The sequence below is a fragment of the Schistocerca piceifrons genome, chromosome 5, assembly GCF_021461385.2.
Source record: "Schistocerca piceifrons isolate TAMUIC-IGC-003096 chromosome 5, iqSchPice1.1, whole genome shotgun sequence".
Lineage (NCBI taxonomy): Eukaryota > Metazoa > Arthropoda > Insecta > Orthoptera > Acrididae > Schistocerca > Schistocerca piceifrons.
Genome location: NC_060142.1, coordinates 677,750,486 through 677,774,443, shown reverse-complemented (window position 1 = coordinate 677,774,443; position 23,958 = coordinate 677,750,486). Strand labels below are relative to the sequence as shown.

At 39.9% G+C, this 23,958-nt stretch overlaps 1 protein-coding gene across 3 annotated transcripts in view; it reads left to right on the top strand.

Moving 5' to 3' along the window:
* Nucleotides 1-23,958, top strand: part of LOC124798185 (voltage-dependent calcium channel subunit alpha-2/delta-3) — a 792,806-nt gene that overhangs the window by 274,093 nt on the left and 494,755 nt on the right. For all 3 annotated transcript variants that reach the window (XM_047261474.1, XM_047261473.1, XM_047261472.1), the window contains exon 5: nucleotides 18,180-18,311. In XM_047261474.1, coding sequence (XP_047117430.1) covers nucleotides 18,180-18,311 — 132 coding nt within the window. The remainder of the gene's footprint in view (nucleotides 1-18,179; nucleotides 18,312-23,958) is intronic.

The window sequence follows — 23,958 nt, the reverse complement described above, 5'->3', positions numbered from 1 at the left end:
TTCTACAAATTTGTCTGCATAGTTCACACAGATTGCATGTTCACTGTGAACAGCTTCTAAGAATTGGGACAGTTTCACATTGAAGTTTGGTGTAGTTATTTATTTTGTCTCTCTGCACACATATTCGCAGTGGAAACAGGGAATAAAAATAAGATCAAAGGAGAATGTGAACTAGAATATTAAAATAATTTGTTATATTAATTTTGTTCATGCCTCTCTGCCGCCACATTTTATTTTAATCTAAAGAATGTGCAAACAATCCCACACAATAGACAAAAATAACACTACTTGTTCTATGTGTTGTCTGGATCTTCACTCATTTGTATGTGGAATGTGAATTGTTGAGTACATGATGGACGTAATCACAATCATTGGTTTACGTGTGTCCTTTATGCTTGTTAGAATATGGGACATACCGTGAAACTTCATGCTGTACACCCAAAATTTGACACATGTCCAGAAACTGATGATTTCTGCTCCAATTTTTTCGTTTGTCAGCCATTAGGCAAACAGATCCCACTCATTACTATAGTCGAGTCGGCATAAGAAGGTCCACGACAGTTGCAGTGGGTTGGACACTTGGTCTTTGTACACCTTCCTCAGTTAAAATTTCTATGGCAATGCTTCACTGTTGACGTGGGTGACTACTGTTTTTGTATGCAGTCGTTAGCACTAAGAAGCTGAAAGCTGGCAACAGCACTGCTAGCTGTCAGGGATCTTTTACACAGAGCCAGTTTGTCTAGTTTCTTCCTGATTCTGTATCTGTTTCTTATTTGCCTTTAAAGATATTTGCCTCTTGTGGAATTTTTATACTGTCAATTTTGCCTGTAATGCTAGCATTGAATTTAATGTGGAACAGTTGCGAGCGAGCTTATGCACATGTGCAGTTGAGTCGCGTATGAGTAGTACCTTCTCCCGCTTCTGACTACAGAAGTGTGGCAGTTTGCTGTACAAGCAATTGCAGCAAGCAGCCAGATGCTACCCGGTAAAATATTGCTGGTGCGCCTAAGCTGGCATATTCACGTATGCTCAACAGGCCCGAAACTATGGGGCGGGGGCAAACCGGGGTATATGCCCCCTGTGGCAGTTTCAGTGGGGGGCGGGGCACCAAATTCATATTATTGAGGAAAAAACCTTGTTTCACAAAGTGCCCAGCATCCGTCGCATCTAGAAATAAACTTTCCTGTAGACAAAAGGGGACAGGGTCTATACGAGCTGAGCGAATAAAGCCGAAAGGGTGAATGACAAACGCTGTTAATGTGGTTGGGTTTGCAAATGATCAGCATTGTTATAACTACTAGCGAATTCCATAGATTCAAACTACCAGAGTGGAAATAAACGACTAACAGGAATAACAGGCAACTAAGATTATGTATTGTCTTCTCCGTGTATCCAAGAAAATGAAATTTTGACAAAACACTTTTGGCCAGACCGCTACACTACTAAGGGCCAGTTATAAGTTCCTGGCTAGCAGCCACTAAAGTTCTATTCTGGGAGTAGCGCGGAAAATGCATTGTACGAACACGTAATAACGCCTAACTGGAGAACAAATGCGGGATAACTAATCCGGTGATTGTAGCAGGGTTACTGAAGTTAACCAGAGAATAAATTTTGACACTGGTAGGAATAGTTACAGAATTAGTGGTGACAAGATTGTTTGTTAGAACGAGGAAGGAGAAGATATGGAGACTCTTACAAATTACGGAAGAATATGATGATTCCAAATTTATATAAAAATTTCGTACTGCTACTTTTCCATCTCATGCTTCAGAAGCTAGAGGGTGTGAATGAAATGTGAAACAGTTTCCTAACATAAAACTTTTTGCTTGTAGTAGGCCTAATAGGCGTTTGAAATTGGTTCTTTGTGAATTATATTCTGTCGTGTTATAAAAATGACCATTTTGCCTAAACAGTCTCGTTTATTTGGTGTGTGTAACAATGGCTGCAATATTAGGCAGGCCTATTTCATTTTTTCTAGCACACAGTGACAAAATACACGTAATTAGATCAAGAAACCACACCAGTCTTGGGTACTATTTGTATTAACAGCTTTTGTGCTACTAGACAATGACATTTCATTTTTTCATGTAGCAAAACGTTGACGAACTTTGATGAGGTAATATATTCTTTCCCAAAAGGAAAGTACGCCATATAAAGCTGTGGCAAGGTTAGAGAGAAAAAAATGCTAGGACTTAAGGATTGAGGAAATGTGTACTGTCTTGCTTGTCTCTTGCTTTTACTCGTTTTATGTATCCTATATTTAGTTTTATGTCACTCGAAACAGCAAGTTATTAGCTAATAGGCAGTAAAGACTGCAAATTTTCTGAAGAATGCTTGTTCTCCCGGTTACGAATAATCCCATCCACTATTAATTGCGAGATTTTTTTAAGAGGGGCAGGATGTCAAACCGGCCAACTGGGAGCAGGAGAGGCACCACAGGACATTTTAATTTCCACTGGCCTGAATATAGTTTGATGGCACCCATTACAAAATATTACACATTTGAATTTTACAGAGCAAAATACAGAGACGTGTGATGGAAGAATGCTGTGTGAAGAGACGTGGCGCTGTACTTTGGCATACTTAAGATGAAATAAAATGTCTTATGTGCCCTCGATCATATATGTTTTATGTATCAGACTCATCAGAAAGATGTGCACTACAAAATGAAGATATTTTTGAAAAGTCGATTTTTTAAATTTTTGACGTGCTACCTCTAACGCTTGATGGAGGGGGAACGCCACTATCTAATATTGCCCCGGTTCGGAAATATCGTAGATCCGGACCCGATGTGCAGAGCAGTCTGAGTTGTTGTTTGGAGGGGGTAGTCTCCACGTGACCCGTGTTTACGTTAAGTGATTTTGCTGTTTCCTCTTCGTTTATTGCTCTCACGTCAAATGAAAGCAAAACGGATTTCTGTGGCTGAGAGCTATCAAGTGAATTAAAATACATTCACATAATTATGGAAGGCTAAAATATGTTATTGGTTTCAGATTTTATTTTGTTTCCACCTTTCTGAAAGTCAAGCATTAATTGCCTTGGAGAACAATGAAGTTATTTTTGTTGGTTTGTTAAAGAAATTTGACTTTCATTAATCTTTTCTGCTGAGACAGTCAATTTATTTGAAACGAAGTGTTTAATTCCACACTATTGATTAGTTTCAACTGTTCGCTACATTTCAAGTTCTCGTTTTCATCTTCTAGCGCGTGTGGTATTCCATAATAAAGAACCAGACATGAGATATTGCAGTACTGGTACTCCAAGAAAATGTACATCTGAATCTGAACATACGTATGTGCACTTTAAGATGAACTCCGCATTTTAGTCTGGTACACAAAAATCCCATGCTGTTGAAATATAGTCTGATGTCTTGTTTCTTTTATGACATAATGTAAGATCTTTTAATGTTTTACATGTACAAACATCCGGGCTTCCTGTGTCATCGTAGCTGTGCAAGCGCGGCGACGCCCATTATCTGGCGCAACTGCTGAAACTAATCTATTTCTAACAGGTCGCGGGAAAATATTCCAAATGGTTGTTTGAAAAGCGATACTTCCAAGTAAATTAAATTTCCTTTTACACAAGATGAACTCTGTGCACGAATGTCCAATGAATTTCTTAAATCGGAGGTTTCACTCTCATTCAAACTTTAAATCTTTGAGGACGACCATTTAGAATATTTTCGAGCCCAGAAGATCAGACGTTTATGTCGTTGTTAAAAATTTTACTGGCACATTTTTGTGCGCAATAAAGATCAACATTATGTGTGAAAGCTTAGCTTCTCCTGCAGCTTATTAATCTCAATATTATACGTGAAAGCTTTTCTTTTCTTGTAGAAACACTATGTACATTAATTTAAACCATTACCTTTTCCTATTTGTGTGTTCGCGCTACCTAACAGTGATCTTGCTATTGGCTGACTACATCCTGTGTCCTATGCTCTGAATATCCGCTGACATTGGCTGGCGAGATTGCTTGACATGAGCTATGACTGGCTTACAAAAGCGCATCACAATCTCGATTTCAATCCTTCGGAAAGTAACATGCGGTGTTTGGTGGTATTCGCATTTATACTTTCGTAATATGAAAATATGCAGTATACATGTTGCTGCACATCAGACATCTTACCAAAACTTGTTTTTTTCCCCTGACTTTCGTTTTCTAAAGTGCCGGGAAATTCGATGCAGGTGTATAAAACCACAAGCATTGAAAGGATTCATAAGTTTTACAGTTCCGAGGAAAAGTATACTATTACTTAACACGGAAAAAGTGTATTTTCATTCGGGAGAAAGTGTATTTTTAACTGGGAAATCCAGGAAAAACCCGGGAATTTTTTTTTCTTGTCCACATATACATCCTGAATATACTCCCTTCATAACCGGTGTGTAGATATTGAGTCAAGTTAAGGATCTGGCCACACAATGATCTTCCTGGGTGAAATCCTTGTGTGGTGTTCAATGAGGGACCACACTACATATCTTGATGTTTTGCTGATATTTCTTCCCAACAATTTGTAGAGATGATACAGAAATGGGACTGGTTAAAAATTCTTGGGGGTCTGTCAGGGACTTCAGATTTCAATAAGCTACGTCTTTGACCTCATGGCAGATTTTGAGTAATTGTAATGTTAAAACACAGTTGTTTATTATGTAGATTTAAGATCCCCTTTTCAGTTCTTCATTCCAATCTCTTTACTTGTCTTTCCCTTGGGTCCATGGGTCATCTAGGCGTGCAACTGAGTTATTCTTCAAGCATTGCATGGCAGCCTCCAGTTTCTCTAAAGTGTAAGGGTAAACAGGATAGTCATTCTCTTCAACATATCTATGTAGCTTTGCCTTTTCAGACCTTCCTTTGGAAATTTCCATTTAGCAGCAGGTGATGAGCTAGTTGGTTGCAGGTTACATTGGTCACTCCAGCAGAAACTCTGTAATGGTCATCATGGAGGTTTTTCAGGAGTTTACATGGCTTATGCTTCATGTCTATGTTACTAATTTGTAAATACTTAAGGAGTGAATGAGACTGCTCACAGAAAAGCAGATTCGGTGAGTCAACGGCAGGCGCACAAAGAAAACCTGCTAACTTTTGGAATGGATCCTTTTTCAAGCTGCTGCTACTACTACTACTACTACTACTACTACTACAACACACACACACACACACACACACACACACACACACACGAGCACATGCACACCCACTCACATGCCTGTACCCGTACATAGTGACGGCTGGACGCACAATGCCAGAATTGCCGTTCTGCGGGTGGGTTGGGATGGGGCTGGGGGGAAGGAGTTGTGTGGGGTAGGGTGGGTAGAGGAAGAGAGGTGGGAAGAGGGGATGTGGGTGGGTAGCTAGTGACTGGGAGGGAGGCACTAGCTTTGCTGGCTAGAGGGAGGGGTGGCAGGTATATTGGCTAGGCATGTGATGCACAGGTATCAGAGCCAGTGGAGAGTGGAGCACAATGTAGGTGATGTGCAGATGTGAATTTGGCAAGGATGGTGGAGCAGAGGAAGCAGAAATTGTCGGTTGAGGGTTGTGGGGACAGTGGGTTAAGAGAGATTGAGGCCAGGAGGGTTACAGGAGAGAAGGATATGTTGCAAGGATAATGCTGTGTCCTTCCCTCCACCACCAGCTTTTCTGAACCCCGCAAATAGGTGATGTCCTTGTTACAATCCTTCATTCCCATGACCCTCCTGCCCTCAGCCTTCATTAGCTCATGATTCCCACAACCTCCAATCAACAGTTTACCTCCCTCTGTCATATCACCCCACTCCCATTTTGTATCTCCATGTCACCTTCATTGTGCACCTCTCCCAACTGGTTTTGACACTTGTGCATTACATGCCTTGCCCTTGCACTTGCCATCCCATCCTCCCACATTCCTAGCTAGGAAACAGGCTGCATCCCATCCAATCACTAGCTACCCACCATCAAACCTACTTCCTGCCTCGTGTTTTTCTCTCTCTCTCTCTCTAATGACCCAAGTCCCCCACATCCACCCGCTGAACGGCGGTATTGTGCATCTAGCTCTGTGTATGTCGGCGGTATTGTGCATCTAGCTGTGTGTGTGTGTGTGTGTGTGTGTGTGTGTGTGTGTGTGTGTGTGTGTGTGTGTGTGTGTGGGCGCGTGCGCGCGCACCGCACAGATACCTGTCGACGAGTCAACACTTATGCTTTTCACTGAGTGGTCTTCACTCCTTAAGTATTTACATTTTACCAGAACTTTCCTACTACAAGGGCTATCCACAAAGTACACTATGTTTTGGAATTAAAAATAAATAAAGTATTGGAATTTTTTTTATTATATACAGATGAAAGCCACAATTAAATACTACTTTTCTACATAGTTGCCATTTAAATTAAGGCACTTATCGTAGCGATGGACGAGCTTGGAAATTCCTTCGTCGTAAAATTCGGCCACCTGCGCCTACAACCACGTGGTTACCTCTTCTTGAAGCTGTGCGTCGTCATCAAAACGCTTCATAGCGAACCACTTCTTCATTGCTGGGAATAAGTGGAAGTCGCTCGGTGCCGGGTCGGGACTGTACGGCGGATGAGGAAACAACTCCCACTTAAAAGATTCGAGAACTTCACGAGTGGCATTTGCCATGTGGGCCTGGGCGTTGTCGTGAATCAGCAAGATCTTTGAGCCCAACTTTCCCCTGCACTTGTTTTGTATTGCTCTTCTGAGGTTGTGCAGAGTTTGGCAATACCTTTGAGAGTTTATTGTAGTGCCTCTTTCCAGGAAATCCACAAAAACCACACCTTTTCTGTCCCAGAAGAGGTAACCACGTGGTTGAAGGCGCAGGCGGCCGAATTTTACGACGAAGGAATTCCCAAGCTCGTCCATCACTACGATAAGTGCCTTAATTTAAATGGCAATTATGTAGAAAAGTAGTATTTAAGTGTGGCTTTCATCTGTATATAATAAAAAAAAATTCCAATACTTCATTTATTTTTAATTCCAAAACATAATGTACTTTGTGGATAGCCCCCGTATAATTATGTTACAAATGTTATTTTTTACACACACACACACACACACACACACACACACACACACACACACACACATATGCACGTGTTCTGTAGGTCCAAAATGAGGAGCAAGTCTCCTTGGTCATAGATGGAGTCAGTACATGAAATTAGCACCAGAAAAGGAAATAATAAATAAAATAAAATTTACATGAATCCATTGCAGACAACAAGCTGCTGAGTGTATGTTAGCATAATCAACAATTTAGCTGAGGAATTTGCGTAAATTTTTTTGAGGGACTCACTGACGCAATAGGAGGAGAGAGCCACAAGGAAGTTCTTCAGTTTAGACTTAAAAGTTTGAAGATAAATGCTAAGATTTTTTAATTCTTGTGGTAACTTAATGAAAATGGTTTCAACAAAAATACAGTACGCCTTTCTGTAAAAGAGTCATGGAGGTGTAATCCAAATGTAGATTGGATTTCTGTGGAGTGTTAACTGAGTGAAAACTGATGATTCTTGGGGTTAAGCTCATACTGTTGCCTTTGCTGCTGTGGTAACAATGGTTCCCATCAGATCACCGAAGTTACGTGCCGTCGGGCTGGGCTAACACTTGGATGGGCAACCATCTGGTCTGCCGAGTGCTGTTAGCAAGTGGGGTGCACTTAGGCCTTGTGAGGCAGACTGAGGAGCTGCTTGACTGTGAGAAGTTGCTGTTCCGGTCATGGCTGACATATGGCCAGGAGAGCAGTGTACTGACCGCATGCCATTCCGTATCCACATCCAGTGATACCTATGGGCTGAGGATGACACAGTGGCCGATGGCTACCATTGGGCCCTCATAGCCTGTTGGGGCAGAGTTTAGTTTTTTAGCTCATATTGTTAACAACAGATGGCATTAAAGAAAATCTTATTGAGAAGCCAGTGTCAGAATTCTTAGATGCCTGAATGGTGGTTGACAAGAGGTTCGTGAACTTACACTATATATTGCTCAAACTGTGCATTTCTGAGACAAAAATACTGTTTGTGTATGGGGAGTTACCCCAGAATATAATTCTGTGTCATAAGTGAACGAAATTAAGCAAAGCGGGCTAGTGTACGTGGTGGACTATCATTTATTGCAGACACTGTTCTAATGGCAAATACAACGGCATTCAGTTTTTGAACAAGATCCGGGAAATGGTATTTCCATAACAGCTTATCATCTATTGGAACACCTAGGAATTTGGATATTTCAGACTCGCTCATCTCACACACACTGTGTGTAATCAAAATCTCAGTTTTAGGTGAATTGTAAGTTAGAAACTGCAAAAACTGAGCCTTAGTGTGATCTAGCATCAATTTATTTTCTACAAGCCATGAACTTAGCTCTTGAACTGCACTATGTGATACATTGCCCATGTTGCACATTGCATCGTTCTCTATGAAGCTGGTATCAAGAGCAAGCAGAAGCATTTTAGAATCACCTTTCATATTAGAAGGCATGTCATTTATATATGTAAGGAACAGTAGGGGTCTGAGCACTGACCTCTGAGTTACCCTCCACTTTACTACACCCAAATCAGATAGCTATTCTCATTACTGTGGAGAATAACACTTTGATGCCTCTTCTTAAAATAGGAGAGGAACCAGTTGTGAGCTATTCGTATTATTCCATAATGGTCCAACTTCTGCAATAATATTTTGTGTTCAACATAATAAAATGCTAAAGTTAAATCAAAGAAGACCTGCCTTGTTCATATTGAGGTGGTGTGTTTCAGATATCAGTCATGGAAAGCTATTTTCTAAGAGAGTTTTATGGTTTCCTGTAGAAACAAAGTTTTTTATTTAATTCAGCTGCTACATTGGGAAAGTGATTTTTAAATACTGTACATATGTGTGACCTACCAGCTACAGAAACATTTTTGCTCCTTATTGACTTTACATTCTCAACCTTCTGCTGATGACCAGACTCAGGCCTGATCAAATTGTTTTAATTTTATCCTGGGGACTGGCTATTCCATGTGCATACCACATGATTTTTGTCTTCATATTGTCAGTTTTAAGCATCTTACAGTACTGTTTGTAATGGCCTGTTCTATCTTAATTGTGACTGTTTCTAACATTTTGATGTAATTCCCTCTTTGTTCTACACAATCGCCTAATCTCATTTGCCAGCCACCCAAGTTACTTGATACTGTGAGTAACTGTTTTAATGCTCTTACAGAAATTAACAAATTAACCTTTGAAGATCATGAAGAATGTGTTGAGTTAGCAATTATATTTATTAATGTACTGCAACACTAGCCGATTACGACTCGCTTGCTGAAGGAGGAATTGAGCCACTGGCTGCTGGCCCTATGTGACTCTGTTAACTTATGTACATGCTCCCTCCCTCCCTCCCTCCATCCCTTTTCATCCACAACACCCTTACATAATGGCAGTATGTTGATGATATTCTATTCCCCACTTTGTTGCCCTTCATGGCAAGCCATCCTGGGCTTACATGTATGCAAGATAATGCCTGCTTGCACATAGCGAGAGTTTCTACTGTTCTCTCCTTGCTTGCCTAACCCTACCTTCAGCAGCAAGGTCATCAGATCCCTTCCTTGATTGAAAATGTTTGGAACATTATGGGCAATGCTCTCCAACCAGCTCAGGATTTTGATGACCTAATGCACCAGATGGACAAAATTTGGCATAATATCCCTGAGAAGGATGTCCAACAACACTCTCAATCAGTGCCAAACTTGCATAAGTGCCAGAAGTGGACCAATGCATTATTGACTTGCTCATTTGTGAAGATCTTTCTCTTGAGTAAATCATCCAATTTCTCTGAAATTGTAATCATTTGTTTTTCTGTACATGTAATCTACATCTACCAATTTTCGTCCCATTCAGTTAATTCCTTTGTGATGCCTATTCTGTTTCTTCGTTCTCTTCCTCGGCATATATAGTATGTCATTTGTTTGCTTGTCTGAATTGTTTCTTCATGGAAGGGGACTACAGTGAATAACAGTTTCGAACTTATCCAGCTTTGCCTTTGATTCTTTATAAAGTCATGAAGTATATGTAGTTCTGTAGCAGCTAGGGAGTGTCTTCCTGAGATGGTTTTCATTAAGTCAAAAAACTGATGATACTTTTCTGGAACAGCTTTCACATGTTCTGTTTCACTATGTGGATTGCCTATGAAATTATTCCAGTTTGCTGTCTTAAAATTAAAATATTTTTTGAATGAAACTGTCTTTGTCATCACAGCACAGATGATAGGTCAGTGCTGAGTGTGAAAGATTGGTTCTGTGTAAAATATCTGTCTTTTCGTGTATGCTGCATGTTGACATACAAAGAGTTTGTTCTTCATGGCATGCATGATGTTTCAAGTCAATCTGCAAGATCTCTAGTCTTGTCCTTTAGCTCCTGTGATGAACTGTGGCAATTGAAATCACTTATGGCCAGTTTTATTGGTTTGTATTGGATGTTATTTAGTTCCTTAAAACTGAAACCTCTCTATGGTGGTGTATTCATTGATGGTACTGTGCAAGACTGGATTTCAACTGCTGGGATTTTACAGAAATGCCCATCGTTGTCATGGAGTTTATACTCTTTATAGCCCCCAAAAGAGTATGAACCAGTGTCATAATGGCTTTACATCCCATACTACTCCATAATTAGCTGGGTGTTTTGCTGTTTGCAAAGTTTTTGTCAGTGGAGGAACAATTGGACTACTAATGCGAAGTGTATTTGTTGATATACAAATTACACTCTTCAGAAAACAACATTAGAATAGAAAGTTAGAAGTATGTAAGAATCAAACTTCATTTGCAGCCTAAAGTTGGTATCATAATCTTGAAGGGGATGCAAAATTTACTGACTAAGTGGATGGAATTTGTTGATGTTTGGGAAATCGAGAATGGCTAATTGAAGAGCTTTCAACTCCATACAGGGCCTCCAGTGACATAGACTTTGGCTAGTGCAGCATTCCAAAATTCTTTCTTGAATTGTGATCTCCCTGTTCAAGGCAGATTTCTGACAACTTTGTATTTTGGAATGCATCACTGATCATTTGATGGTGGTGTGGGACATTAGAAATCATGTGGGACGGCAATAATTGCATACATGTTCTTGGTATGAGTAACCTTTAAACTCACCCAGCAGTAGTATTTCCACATTCACCATTTCACATTTACATTTATTGTAGAAAAATGTGTTTATCTATTTATTTAGTCCATTGGATCGTATGCAGTGTAGTGTACTAGAGGGCATTGAATGCCACTTAAATCTAGTGTTTCCAAAGAAAGACAAACATGTTTATATGTGCATGTAGTAAAGTTCACGTATTCGCTTGCTGTTAAATCACGGTGGAGTTCATTTGAATTAAATTTTCAGCTGTTTATGTGAAAAAGACAATATGCTCATTTGTTTCTCACTTTTATTGGTTTCCTTTTGTATGATGTGCCACAGCACTTTTAATTTACATGTACAGTATTATGTAAATTAATGTCCAAGCAAGAGCATATAAATGTTATATTATTAGGGGATATTAATGTCAACACGTTACAAGATTCCCAAGAAAGCAAATGCTTCAAAGACTGTATCTATTCTTATGGTGCAAAAGATCTGTTGGGAGACATACCCACTAGAATCACTCCAACTAATATAAGCTATACAGACCATGTTATTACTAATTGTGAAAATATTGCTACAGCTGCTGTTGTAAATGGTCACATCTCTGACCATCTAGGTCAGCTATTAGTGCTAAAGGGAGATCCTTGTATAAAACCAAAGAAAATTTATCAATACAAAAGGAATCTCCCTGTTATCAACATTGCCAAACTGAGAGAGAGCCTTGGTCATGAATCTTGGCATCTAGTATTTCAAGCTGAAGGAGTGAATAATAAATGGGATGCCTTTCTAGGTACATTATCTTATCATCATCATCATCATTTAAGACTGATTATGCCTTTCAGCGTTCAGTCTGGAGCATAGCCCCCCTTATAAAATTCCTCCATGATCCCCTATTCAGTGCTAACATTGGTGCCTCTTCTGATGTTAAACCTATTACTTCAAAATCATTCTTAACTGAATCCAGCTACCTTCTCCTTGGTCTGCCCTGACTCCTCCTACCCTCTACTGCTGAACCCATGAGTCTCTTGGGTAACCTTGCTTCTCCCATGCGTGTAACATGATCCCACCATCTAAGCGTGTTCGCCCTGACTGCTACATCTATAGAGTTCATTCCCAGTTTTTCTCTGAATTCCTCATTGTGGACTCCCTCCTGCCATTGTTCCCATCTACTAGTACCTGCAATCATCCTAGCTACTTTCATATCTGTAACCTCAACCTTGTTGATAAGGTAACCTGAATCCACCCAGCTTCCGCTCCCATACAACAAAGTTGGTCGAAAGATTGAACGGTGCACACATAGCTTAGTCTTGGTACTGACTTCCTTCTTGCAGAAGAGAGTAGATCATAGCTGAGCGCTCACTGCATTAGCTTTGCTACACCTCGCTTCCAGTTCTTTCACTATGTTGCCATCCTGTGAGAATATGCATCCTAAGTACTTGAAACCGTCCACTTGTTCTAACTTTGTTCCTCCTATTTGGCACTCAATCCGTTTATATCTCTTTCCCACTGACATTACTTTCGTTTTGGAGATGCTAATCTTCATACCATAGTCCTTACATTTCTGATCTAGCTCTGAAATATTACTCTGCAAACTTTCAATCGAACCTGCCATCACAACTAAGTCATCTGCATATGCAAGACTGCTTATTTTGTGTTCACATATCTTAATCTCACCCAGCCAGTCTATTGTTTTCAACATATGATCCATAAATAATATGAACAACAGTGGAGACAGGTTGCAGCCTTGAATTCCCCCTGAAACTACTCTGAACCATGAACTAAATTTACCATCAACTCTGACTGCTGCCTGACTATCCATGTAAAGACATTTAATTGCTTGCAAAAGTTTGCCTCCTATTCCATAATCTCGTAGAACAAACAATAACTTCCTCCTAGGAACCTGGTCATATGCCTTTTCTAGATCTATAAAGCATAGATACAATTCCCTGTTCCACTCATAACACTTCTCCATTATTTGCCGTAAGCTAAAGATCTGGTCCTGACAACCTCTAAGAGGCCTAAACCCACACTGATTTTCATCCAATTGGTCCTCAACTAATACTCGCACCTTCCTTTCAACAATACCTGAGAAGATTTTACCCACAACACTGATTAAAGAGATCCCTCTGTAGTTGTTACAGTCTTTTCTGTTTCCATGTTTAAAGATTGGTGTGATTACTGCTTTTGTCCAGTCTGATGGGACCTGTCCCGACTCCCAGGCCATTTCAATTATCCTGTGTAGCCATTTAAGACCTGACATTCCACTGTATTTGATGAGTTCCAACTTTATTTCATCCACCCCAGCTGCTTTATTGTACTGCAATCTATTGACCATTTTCTCCACTTCCTCAAATGTGATCCTATTTCCAACATCATTCCTATCCCATTCTACCTCGAAATCTGAAACATTACTGATCGTATTTTCACCTACATTGAGCAACTCTTCAAAATATTCCCTTCATCTGCCCAAGGCATCCACAGGATTCACCAGCAGTTTTCCTGACCTGTCCAAAATACTTGTCATTTCCTTCTTACCTCCCTTTCGAAGACTGCTAGTTACACTCCAGAATGGTTTTCCAGCAGCTTGACCCAATGTCTCCAACCTGTTTCCAAAGTCTTCCCAAGATTTCTTCTTGGATGCTGCAATTATCTGTTTGGCTTTGTTTCTTTCTTCAACGTATCTTTCTCTGTCTACCTGAGTTCTAGTATGTAGCCATTTTTGATACGCCTTCTTTTTCCTTTTACAGGCTGCCTTGACTGTGTCATTCCACCAAGCTGTTTGCTTCATCCTACTTTTACACACTACTATTCCAAGACATTCTTTAGCCACTTCTAGTACTGTGTCCCTGTACCTTGTCCATTCCTTTTCCAATGACTGTAATTGACTATATTCAACTAACTGGTACCTTTCTGAGATCACTGTTAAGTACTTGTGCCTTATTTCCTTATCCTGAAGTTTCTCCACTCTTATCCTCCTACATATGGACCTGACCTCCTGCACTTTCGGCCTCACAATCCCAATTTCACTGCAGATTAAATAATGATCAGTGTCATCAAAGAATCCCCTGAATACACATGTGTCCCTCACAGCCTTCCTGAATTCCTGATCTGTTGTTATATAGTCAATGACAGATCTGGTTCCCCTGCTTTCCCAAGTATACCGGTGAATGTTCTTATGTTTAAAAAAGGAGTTTGTGATTACTAAGCACATACTGGCACAGAAATCCAAGAGTTGTTTCCCGTTCCTGTTGGCCTCCATATCCTCTCCAAATTTACCCATAACCTTTTCATACCCTTCTGTTCGATTTCCAATCCTGGCGTTAAAATCACCCATGAGCAGAACACTGTCCTTGTCCTTTACTCTAACAACTACATCACTGAGTACCTCATAAAAACTATCCATCTTATCTTGATCTGTCCCTTCACAATGCGAATATACTGACACAATCCTAACTTTCTTGCTAGATACTGTCAAATCTATCCACATCAGTTGTTCGTTTACATAACTTATTGCAACTACGCTGGGTTCCATTTCTTTCCTGATGTAAAGTCCTACACCCCATTGTGCTATTCCTGCTTTGACTCCTGACAGGTAGACCTTGTATTCTCCCACTTCTTCTTCTTTCTCACCCCTTACCCGAATGTCACTAACAGCTAAAACGTCCAGCCCCATCTTACTTGCAGCCGCTGCCAGCTCTACCTTCTTCCCAGAGTAGCCCCCATTGATATTAATAGCTCCCCATCTCATTACCATTTGTTTGCCAAGTCGTATCTTAGGAGTCCCTGGTTTGTCAGTTAGAGGTGGGACTCCGTCACCTCCAAAGGTCCGAGGCATTTTGCTCTGATTGTTGCCAGCATCATATTTAAAGTACCAGGGAAGCAGGTTGCTAGCCTTACTTGCCCCGAGTCCCATTGGGTTTTACCCCTAACTCCTGAGGGACTAACCGGTGGATTTGGTAGTCTTTGCCATATGAGCACAAAGGTGACCACGACTCAGAATATGTCCGAGATGCCCAGCCTTATTCCAAAGTAACTGGTATCTCGACTGTCGGGACCACTTACTTGGCCACTCATACGTTGCCCATGGTTCATGAACTAGGACATGACTACAGGAACCCACACCATGAACCACTACATTATCTTATCATCTAAATAATACTATTCCCATCAGAAAGATAAGTATTAATAAGAATAAGGCAAGACAGTCAAGCCCGTGGAATTTGATAATACCACCAAAGAACTGAAAGAAAAACTGGAAGAGATGTATACGATACAAAGAGAGACCAAAACCAATGAGCACAGGGATAAATACAAACAATACAAGTACCAGACAAACAAAAATTATGCAAAGCGAAATGTAGTGTGAGGAGGGCTATGCGAGAGACATTCAGTGAATTCGAAAGTAAAGTTCTGTCTACTGACGTGGCAGAATATCCTAAGAAATTTTGGTCTTATGTCAAAGTGGTAGGTGGATCAAAACAAAATGTGCAGACACACTGTGACCAAAATAGCACTGAAACAGAGGATGACAGACTGAAGGCCGAAATACTAAATGTCTTTTTCCAAAGCTGTTTCACAGAGGAAGACTGCACTGTAGTTCCTTCTCTAGATTGTCGCACAGACGACGAAATGGTAGATATTGAAATAGATGACAGAGGGATAGAGGAACAATTAAAATCACTCAAAAGAGGAAAGGCCGCTGGACCTGATGGGATACCAGTTCGATTTTAAACAGAGTACGCTAAGGAACTTGCCCCCCTTCTTGCAGCGGTGTACCGTAGGTCTCTAGAAGAGCATAGCATTCCAAAGGATTGGAAAAGGGCTCAGGTCATCCCCATTTTCAAGAAGGGACATCGAACGGATGTGCAGAACTATAGACCTATATCTCTAACGTCGATCAGTTGTAGAATTTTGGAACATGTATTATGTTCGAGTATAATGACTTTTCTGGAGACTAGAAATCTATTCTGTAGGAATCAGCATGGGTTTCGAAAAAGACGATCGTGTGAAACCCAGCTCATGCTATTCGCCCACGAGACTCAGAGGGCCATAGACAAGGGTTCCCAGGTAGATGTTGTGTTTCTTGACTTCCGCAAGGCGTTCGATACAGTTCCCCACAGTCGTTTAATGAACAAAGTAAGAGCATATGGACTATCAGACCAATTGTGTGATTGGATTGAAGAGTTCCTAGATAACAGAACGCAGCATGTCATTCTCAATGGAGAGAAGTCTTCCGAAGTAAGAGTGATTTCAGGTGTTCCGCAGGGGAGTGTCGTAGGACCATTGCTATTCACATTATACATAAATGACCTTGTGGATAACATCGGAAGTTCACTAAGGCTTTTTGCGGATGATGCTGTGGTATATCGAGAGGTTGTAACAATGGAAAATTGTACTGAAATGCAGGAGGATCTGCAACGAATTGACGCATGGTGCAGGGAATGGCAATTGAATTTCAATGTAGACAAGTGTAATGTGCTGCGAATACATAGAAAGAAAGATCCCTTACCATTTAGCTACAAAATAGCAGGTCAGCAACTGGAAGCAGTTAATTCCATAAATTATCTGGGAGTACACATTAGGAGTGATTTAAAATGGAATGATCATATAAAGTTGATCGTCGGTAAAGCAGATGCCAGACTGAGATTCATTGGAAGAATCTTAAGGAAATGCAATCTGAAAACAAAGGAAGTAGGTTACAGTACGCTAGTTCGACTGCTTGAATACTGCTCAGCAGTGTGGGATCCGTACCAGATAGAGTTGAGAGAAGAGATAGAGAAGATCCAACGGAGAGCAGCACACTTCGTTACAGGATCGTTTAGTAATTGGGAAAGCATTACGGAGAGGATAGATAAACTCCAGTGGAAGACTCTGCAGGAGAGACGCTCAGTAGCTTGGTACGAGCTTTTCTTGAAGTTTCGAGAACATACCTTCACTGAGGAGTCAAGCAGTATATTGCTCCATCCTATGTATATCTCGCGAAGAGACCATGAGGATAAAATCAGAGAGATTAGAGCCCACACAGAAGCATACCGACAATCCTTCTTTCCACGAACAATATGAGACTGGAATAGAAGGGAGGGCATAGAGGTAAAAATATTTATAGATATTGCAAAGGTAAAGTTTGAAAATGACAATCTAAAAGTCAACTTACAAAAAGCAAATATAATCCCCTTCAATGTTGGTGATTTGCAAACCTGTATTGATTCTCAAGATAGCAATATCGTAGGAAAAATCTGCAGTGAGTGTAAATTCCTAGGTATATGCATAGATAGCAAACTACTATGGACACAACAAATTGACAACGTATGTGCATGGCTATCATCTAGCCTGTATGTTTTAAGAAGAATAGCTCCATATGTCAATACCCAAACAATGAGGATGATGTATTTTGATTTAATACATCCATTTCTAGCGTATGGTCTTGCACTGTGGGGTGCGCCTTCCAAAACTCATGTAGACCGAGTATTTAAACTCCAGAAAAGAGCTTTGAGAATATTAGGCAAAAAAGATGCTCGAACATTATGTAAGGAATTGTTTATACAATTTAAAATTCTGACTATCTATTCAATGTATATGTTTGAAACAATAGTATTAACTGTAGAAGATAAGAAATATACCTGTCGTAATGCAGAAATTCGTTATCACAATACTAGAAAAGTACAAAATTACCATATGATACACAGAAGACTGGAAAAAACTGCAAACAGTCCAAATATTAATTGAGCAAAAACTTCAATGCACTGCCAAATGAACTGAAGGTAATAACTGGAGAGACATTCAAAAAACATCTAAAATTGTGGCTCATTGAGGAGTGCTTCTATAGCCTACTGTAGAAACTAAAATCTAAAGTATTATTATGCAAATAATTTGGACTACATTCTTAAGTTCCTATTATAAAGTAAAATTAGATTGAATACTGTTGTATTGTACTACCAATTGCTATGCATGTAATTACATGTTTCACTCAAATTACAAATTTACAAATGTACAGTTGACTGATTTATGTTTCGTACCAGGTATTAGATGCTCTATGAGCATTTTGAGCTGTGTGTTGTTGCTGTAATAATGATTTGACAAATAAGATTTACTTGTTTTAGCACCAGATTTACTGAGAGCTGTGAAGTGGTCTGACAAATTGGACTCTATTTTCATCAGCAATTATCAGATGGATCCGTCACTGTCATGGCAGTACTTCGGCAGTTCCCTTGGCTTCATGAGGCTCTATCCAGGTATGGAGAAAGCATGTTTCATTTGAATAGTTCTGCATGTTGAACATAAATAGAATAGCTCAGTCTACAATATACCAGAACTATTTTTAAATGAATAGCTCATTCTACAATGTGCTCGAATTATTTTTAAGTTATGTTTTAGTCACTTCTATGTGACACTGGGTTGAGTTTATTTACTTACACCATTAAGAAATAGACTCTTTGTGAGAATGAGTAATTACTTAAAACCATTAACTGAATAAAACCTCTGCAAATGAGTACCATCTTGAACAGGGTAAAGATAATGTGACTGAATTTTTCAATGAATTAATTATATCGAAATTGTTAGTATGTTTACAACCTTAAATGTGTGTCCTGTATGGTGTGAGTACCTCTAAAGTACTAGCATGTTTTAATCAGCAAAAACCCAGAACATACATTTTAAAACAGACCATACACAGCTGTCCTGCAATTTGACCCAATTTATCCATAATACATCCTATCAGAATAATTATTTTTGACAATAACCCAGATTTCCATTTGTATTCTTTGTTACATTTCAGCTTCTTCTCAACGCCTTGACAAATCTGCAGTTGCAGCATATTATGACTTTTTCTTTCCCTCAATGTAATAATGTCATCAGATGAATTTGTAGCCAGATGTACTCAGTTACTTTGAATAAGCGTCAATGCAGCCCTTGGTCTGATGTGCTAAGATACACGAAATTCTCTGGTCCCATCATGCATATAAGGAATGCATTGTCCTTTGCATTGGCAATGACTCGATTCCAGTCATCTGGATGTTATTCATAAAAGGATTAAACCCCTATCACATGATAGGAAACTATGCCCTCTAACGATGAATTTATGTTCTATAGCAGTGAAATACTGTATTTATGGACAATCAGATTTTGGAAAAGGAAATGATCTCTGTATGTCCATCTTTTCATAAGTGGTTGTGGGACTTGGTTCTTCGATAGAGATGTCAATTTAAACACCTTTCAGCCGTCCATTTTTCAAACATTTTATTTGGCTACCAGTTTCGATAATGTACAACACCATCTCCAGGCCATTGACCAACATGTAGGAAGATTCCACATTGGTTATGATAAAAACAGGGGCCAGAAATACCGGTATTAGTAGATTTCTGCAAGCTAAAGCAGACAGCCTTGGGAGAGCCAGTCCTGACAAAACTCTATCATCTGGTGAGCAAGATATATGAGACAGGCGAAATACCCTCAGACTTCAAGAAGAATATAACAATTCCAATCCCAAAGAAAGCAGGTGTTGACAGATGTGAAAATTACCGAACTATCAGTTTAATAAGTCACGGCTGCAAAATACTAACGCGAATTGTTTACAGACGAATGGAAAAACTAGTAGAAGCCGACCTCAGGGAAGATCAGTTTGGATTCCGTAGAAATGTTGGAATACGTGAGGCAATACTGACCCTACGACTTATCTTAGAAGCTAGATTAAGGAAAGGCAAACCTATGTTTCTAGCATTTGTAGACTTAGAGAAAGCTTTTGACAATGTTGACTGGAATACTATCTTTCAAATTCTGAAGGTGGCAGGGGTAAAATGTAGGGAGCGAAAGGCTATTTACAATTTGTACAGAAACCAGATGGCAGTAATAAGAGTCGAGGGACATGAAAGAGAAGCAATGGTTCGGAAGGGAGTGAGACAGGGTTGTAGCCTCTCCCCGATGTTATTCAATCTGTATATTGAGCAAGCAATGAAGGAAACATAAGAAAAATTCGGAGTAGGTATTAAAATTCATGGAGAAGAAATAAAAACTTTAAGGTTCGCTGATGTCAGAGACAGCAAAGGATTTGGAAGAGCAGTTGAATGGAATGGATAGTGTCTTGAAAGGAGGATATAAGATGAAAATCAACAAAAGCATAACGAGGATAATGGAATGTAGTCGAATTAAGTCGGCTGATGCTGAGGGGATTAGATTAGGAAATGAGACACTTAAAGTAGTAAAGCAGTTTTGCTATTTGGGGAGCAAAATAACTGATGATGGTCGGAGTAGAGAGGATATAAAATGTAAACTGGCAATGGCAAGGAAAGCGTTTCTGAAGAAGAGAGATTTGTTAACATCGAGTATAGATTTAAGTGTCAGAAAGTTGTTTCTGAAAGTATTTGTATGGAGTGTAGCCATGTATGGAAGTGAAACATGGACGATAAATAGTTTAGACGAAAAGAGAATAGAAGCTTTTGAAATGTGGTGCTACAGAAGAATTCTGAAGATTAGATGGGTAGATCACATAACTAATGAGGAGGTATTGAATAGGATTGGGGAGAAGAGAAATTTGTGGCACAACTTGATTAGAAGAAGGGATTGGTTGGTAGGACATGTTCTGAGGCATCAAGGGATCACCAATTTAGTATTGGAGGGCAGCGTGGAGGGTAAAAATCGTAGAGGGAGACCAAAAGATGAATACACTAAGCAGATTCAGAAGGATGTAGGTTGCAGTAAGTATTGGGAGATGATGAAGCTTGCACAGGATAGAGTAGCATGGAGAGCTGCATCAAACCAGTCTCAGGACTTGAAGACAACAACAACAACAAAGCAATATGTTAAACCATCATCTGCCGACTGTTGTTGTTCTGTCCAGTGCACTGGTCGGACAACATTATCAGATTCTGAAACTCACCACCATTTTGCGGATTGAAATATTTAAGAATGTACTTCAAAACACATGAAGGCAATGTTACTACCAGTATTAAGTATTGCCACATTGTAACAAGAGCACTGCCATATATATAAGGGTGTTCAAAAAGAAAAGAGCTGGAGGCATAATTACTTTTATCCCTCATAGCCTTTTTAAGGTGACCAAAAATGGAGTAATCACAGGGAGAGAGGTCTGGACTGTATTGAGGGTGACCGAGAATCTCCCATTTGAATTTCTGCAGGAGTGCCATGACTGTGTTGGCCGTATGAGTCTTTGCATTGTCGTGGAGCAGAATGACCCCACAGGAGAGATGGCCTGTTCATTTTGATTTGATCACTTGGCAAAAGGTGGTCAAGGTTTGTGAGTAGTGCTGGGCATTCACTGTTGTCCCGTGCTGCAGAAAGTGAATCAGAAGTGGGCCATATTGGTCAAAGAGGAACATCAGCATAACTTTTACTGCACTCGTGTTGATGGCCTTGGCTTTTTTTTGGTGGTGGTGACCCTGGATGCTTCGACTGGAGACTTTGTCGTTTTGATTCTGGTTCAAAGTGATGACACTATGACTCATCTCTGGCCACCACTCCTGCCAGGAACACATTCCCTTCGTGAGCATAGTGCTGCAAATGAGCAAGACAGTGGGCCATTCGACATGCTTCCTGGTGTGGTTGAAGACTGGGGGGCACCCATTTGGCACACACTTTGCAAATGTGCAATCCTTCCTTCATTATGGGATGAACACTTCTGACCCTCAATCTGACCATGGCGGCTATGGCTTTCACCATCACTTGGTGGTCCTGGGTAATGAGTGTATCCACCAGCTGGATGATGTCATTTGTAATGCATTTTGATGCTCCAGACCATGCATCATTGGCTAACGACACCCATGCTTCCCTGAAGTGCTTGTGCCACACCTTGACCCTTGCAAGGGACATGCAGTGTTGGTCGTACACTTATGACATTTGTCGATGAATATCTGCTCCTCCTACTCCTTCCGCTGTCAGAAAATGAACAACACCTCTTTGCTCTTCTGCTGACACCTCCTTGTCACTATTTGCGATGTGACTGGCAGCGTTGGACGATTGATGCATGCTGCTGCTAGCTCTGTATGGTCACGTGACAAGCATGCGTGCCCTCTAACAATGGGCTGTGAACCTCCATGCTCTCGTCGGAACCACACCTCATTACAGATGCCATTGATATTACCCTCCTGTCACCGGTTTGTACATTCCAGACTCCGGCTTTTTTTTTTTTTTTTTTTTAATTTTTTTTAATTTTTTTTTAAACATCCCTTATAAAATACAGAATAATGATTCAACTGTGAAAAGGAGAGTACTTACACTCACATACTTAGCCATTGTTTTGCTTTTCACAGTATAAAGCATTAAGCATTCTGTATGCTTCTCAGCCCTACCATGAATAGCGTTTACTGTTTCAGCTTTTTTAATTCCTTCAGCAGAATCTGCATAACACCCTATGTAAAAACATTTTTTGCACTATGAACATGCATCTGACCTTGACATACCAAATTTTAATTTAAAATCACTTCTGAAAATATCCCTGTACATACTTTACCTAATATTTAATTACTAGGACAAAATGTAACAAAAGAGAATCAGGTGAAACAGCAACCAGACATAGAAAAACTGCTGAAGAAACAAGATTATGAAATGAACTAAGTAGAGTTCATGAAGGATGACACTCGCAAGTGAACAGAACATTAGTATATGAGAAGTGCAAAGCAGAGTAATATGGTTTGGTGGTTGAAGTATTCTGTTACGCTCTCACTAAAGAGTAAAACACACACACACACACACACACACACACACACACACACACACATTATTTCAAATTACGATCCTGGTGAAAATTAAGTGAATTTAAGAGTACTCAATTGTATTTTTGACATTTGAGAGTATTTCTGAGCATGAAATAACTAATATATATATATATATATATATATATATATATATATATATATATATTTTAATTTTATTTTTCATGATGATGTCAGATGATCTTGAATGTTCTCAGAAAACAATTGAAAATAGAGACCAAGCAAACTGGACCTTTTTCAGCTAGTGATATGTAAGTGAACTATGGCAGCAAGAAACACTTTCTTCTGTTGTTTCTCTCATTCTCTCAGTCATCTCAATGCATTGGTTAGCAAAACATTGTATGTGCTTGTCATAATGACGTGCACAAAATTTCAAAAGAGCTTCTCTGTGTCAATTATTGATAGGTCTCCACATGAAAGAAATGACAGTTGCAAATTCTTCCCTAGACAGAAAAAAAATCCATTTCTAATGTTTTGAACATCTGTCACAAAGTTTGGATATTTAGGTTTCCTTTCAAGTGTAAAATTTTTTGAAAAAGCAGAATTATGTTCAGAATGTATGTAGATTGTGGTATGAACCATTATTTATCACTACCAATAATAATGAAAGCATCTAAGTAAATTTTATTAGCCAGCATAAATACATGCAGCTGCCTCTCAATTTGCATTAACCTCTCTCTGCACCATCTAAAGATCTTCTTGTGGTGGAGGGTTTCTGGAGACATTGTCAAGATCAACACTCGAGACAGTGTCAAGATCAACACTCCCACAGAGCCTACCACCTGGGAATGTGAAGCACTGTGGGTTGTTGCATCGAGGTGCACACTGGTGCTGGCATGCGAGTGGACGTGGCTGGATCATTTCTCAAGGGGACTGTGTCTTGTGTGTGTTGTTCAGGCGCAGTGCCAAGTGCAGTGGTAGCTGAAGAGGTGAAGGCGCAGGTGCGCTTGACCAGTTGTGTTTTGGCTGGTGTGTGAGCAAATAGGGGTGGACCTTTTATTGAGTGATTGTTGAAATTGATGCTTAAATTGTAGATCTGATATGGTGCCAGATGCTGTGGCAAATTTAGTGGGTGGCCATAGTGTTACCTGGACGGCAAAGTTGGGGATGATGGTGCAGATGGTAGTTTAAAAGGAGATTGGTCATTGAGAGATGA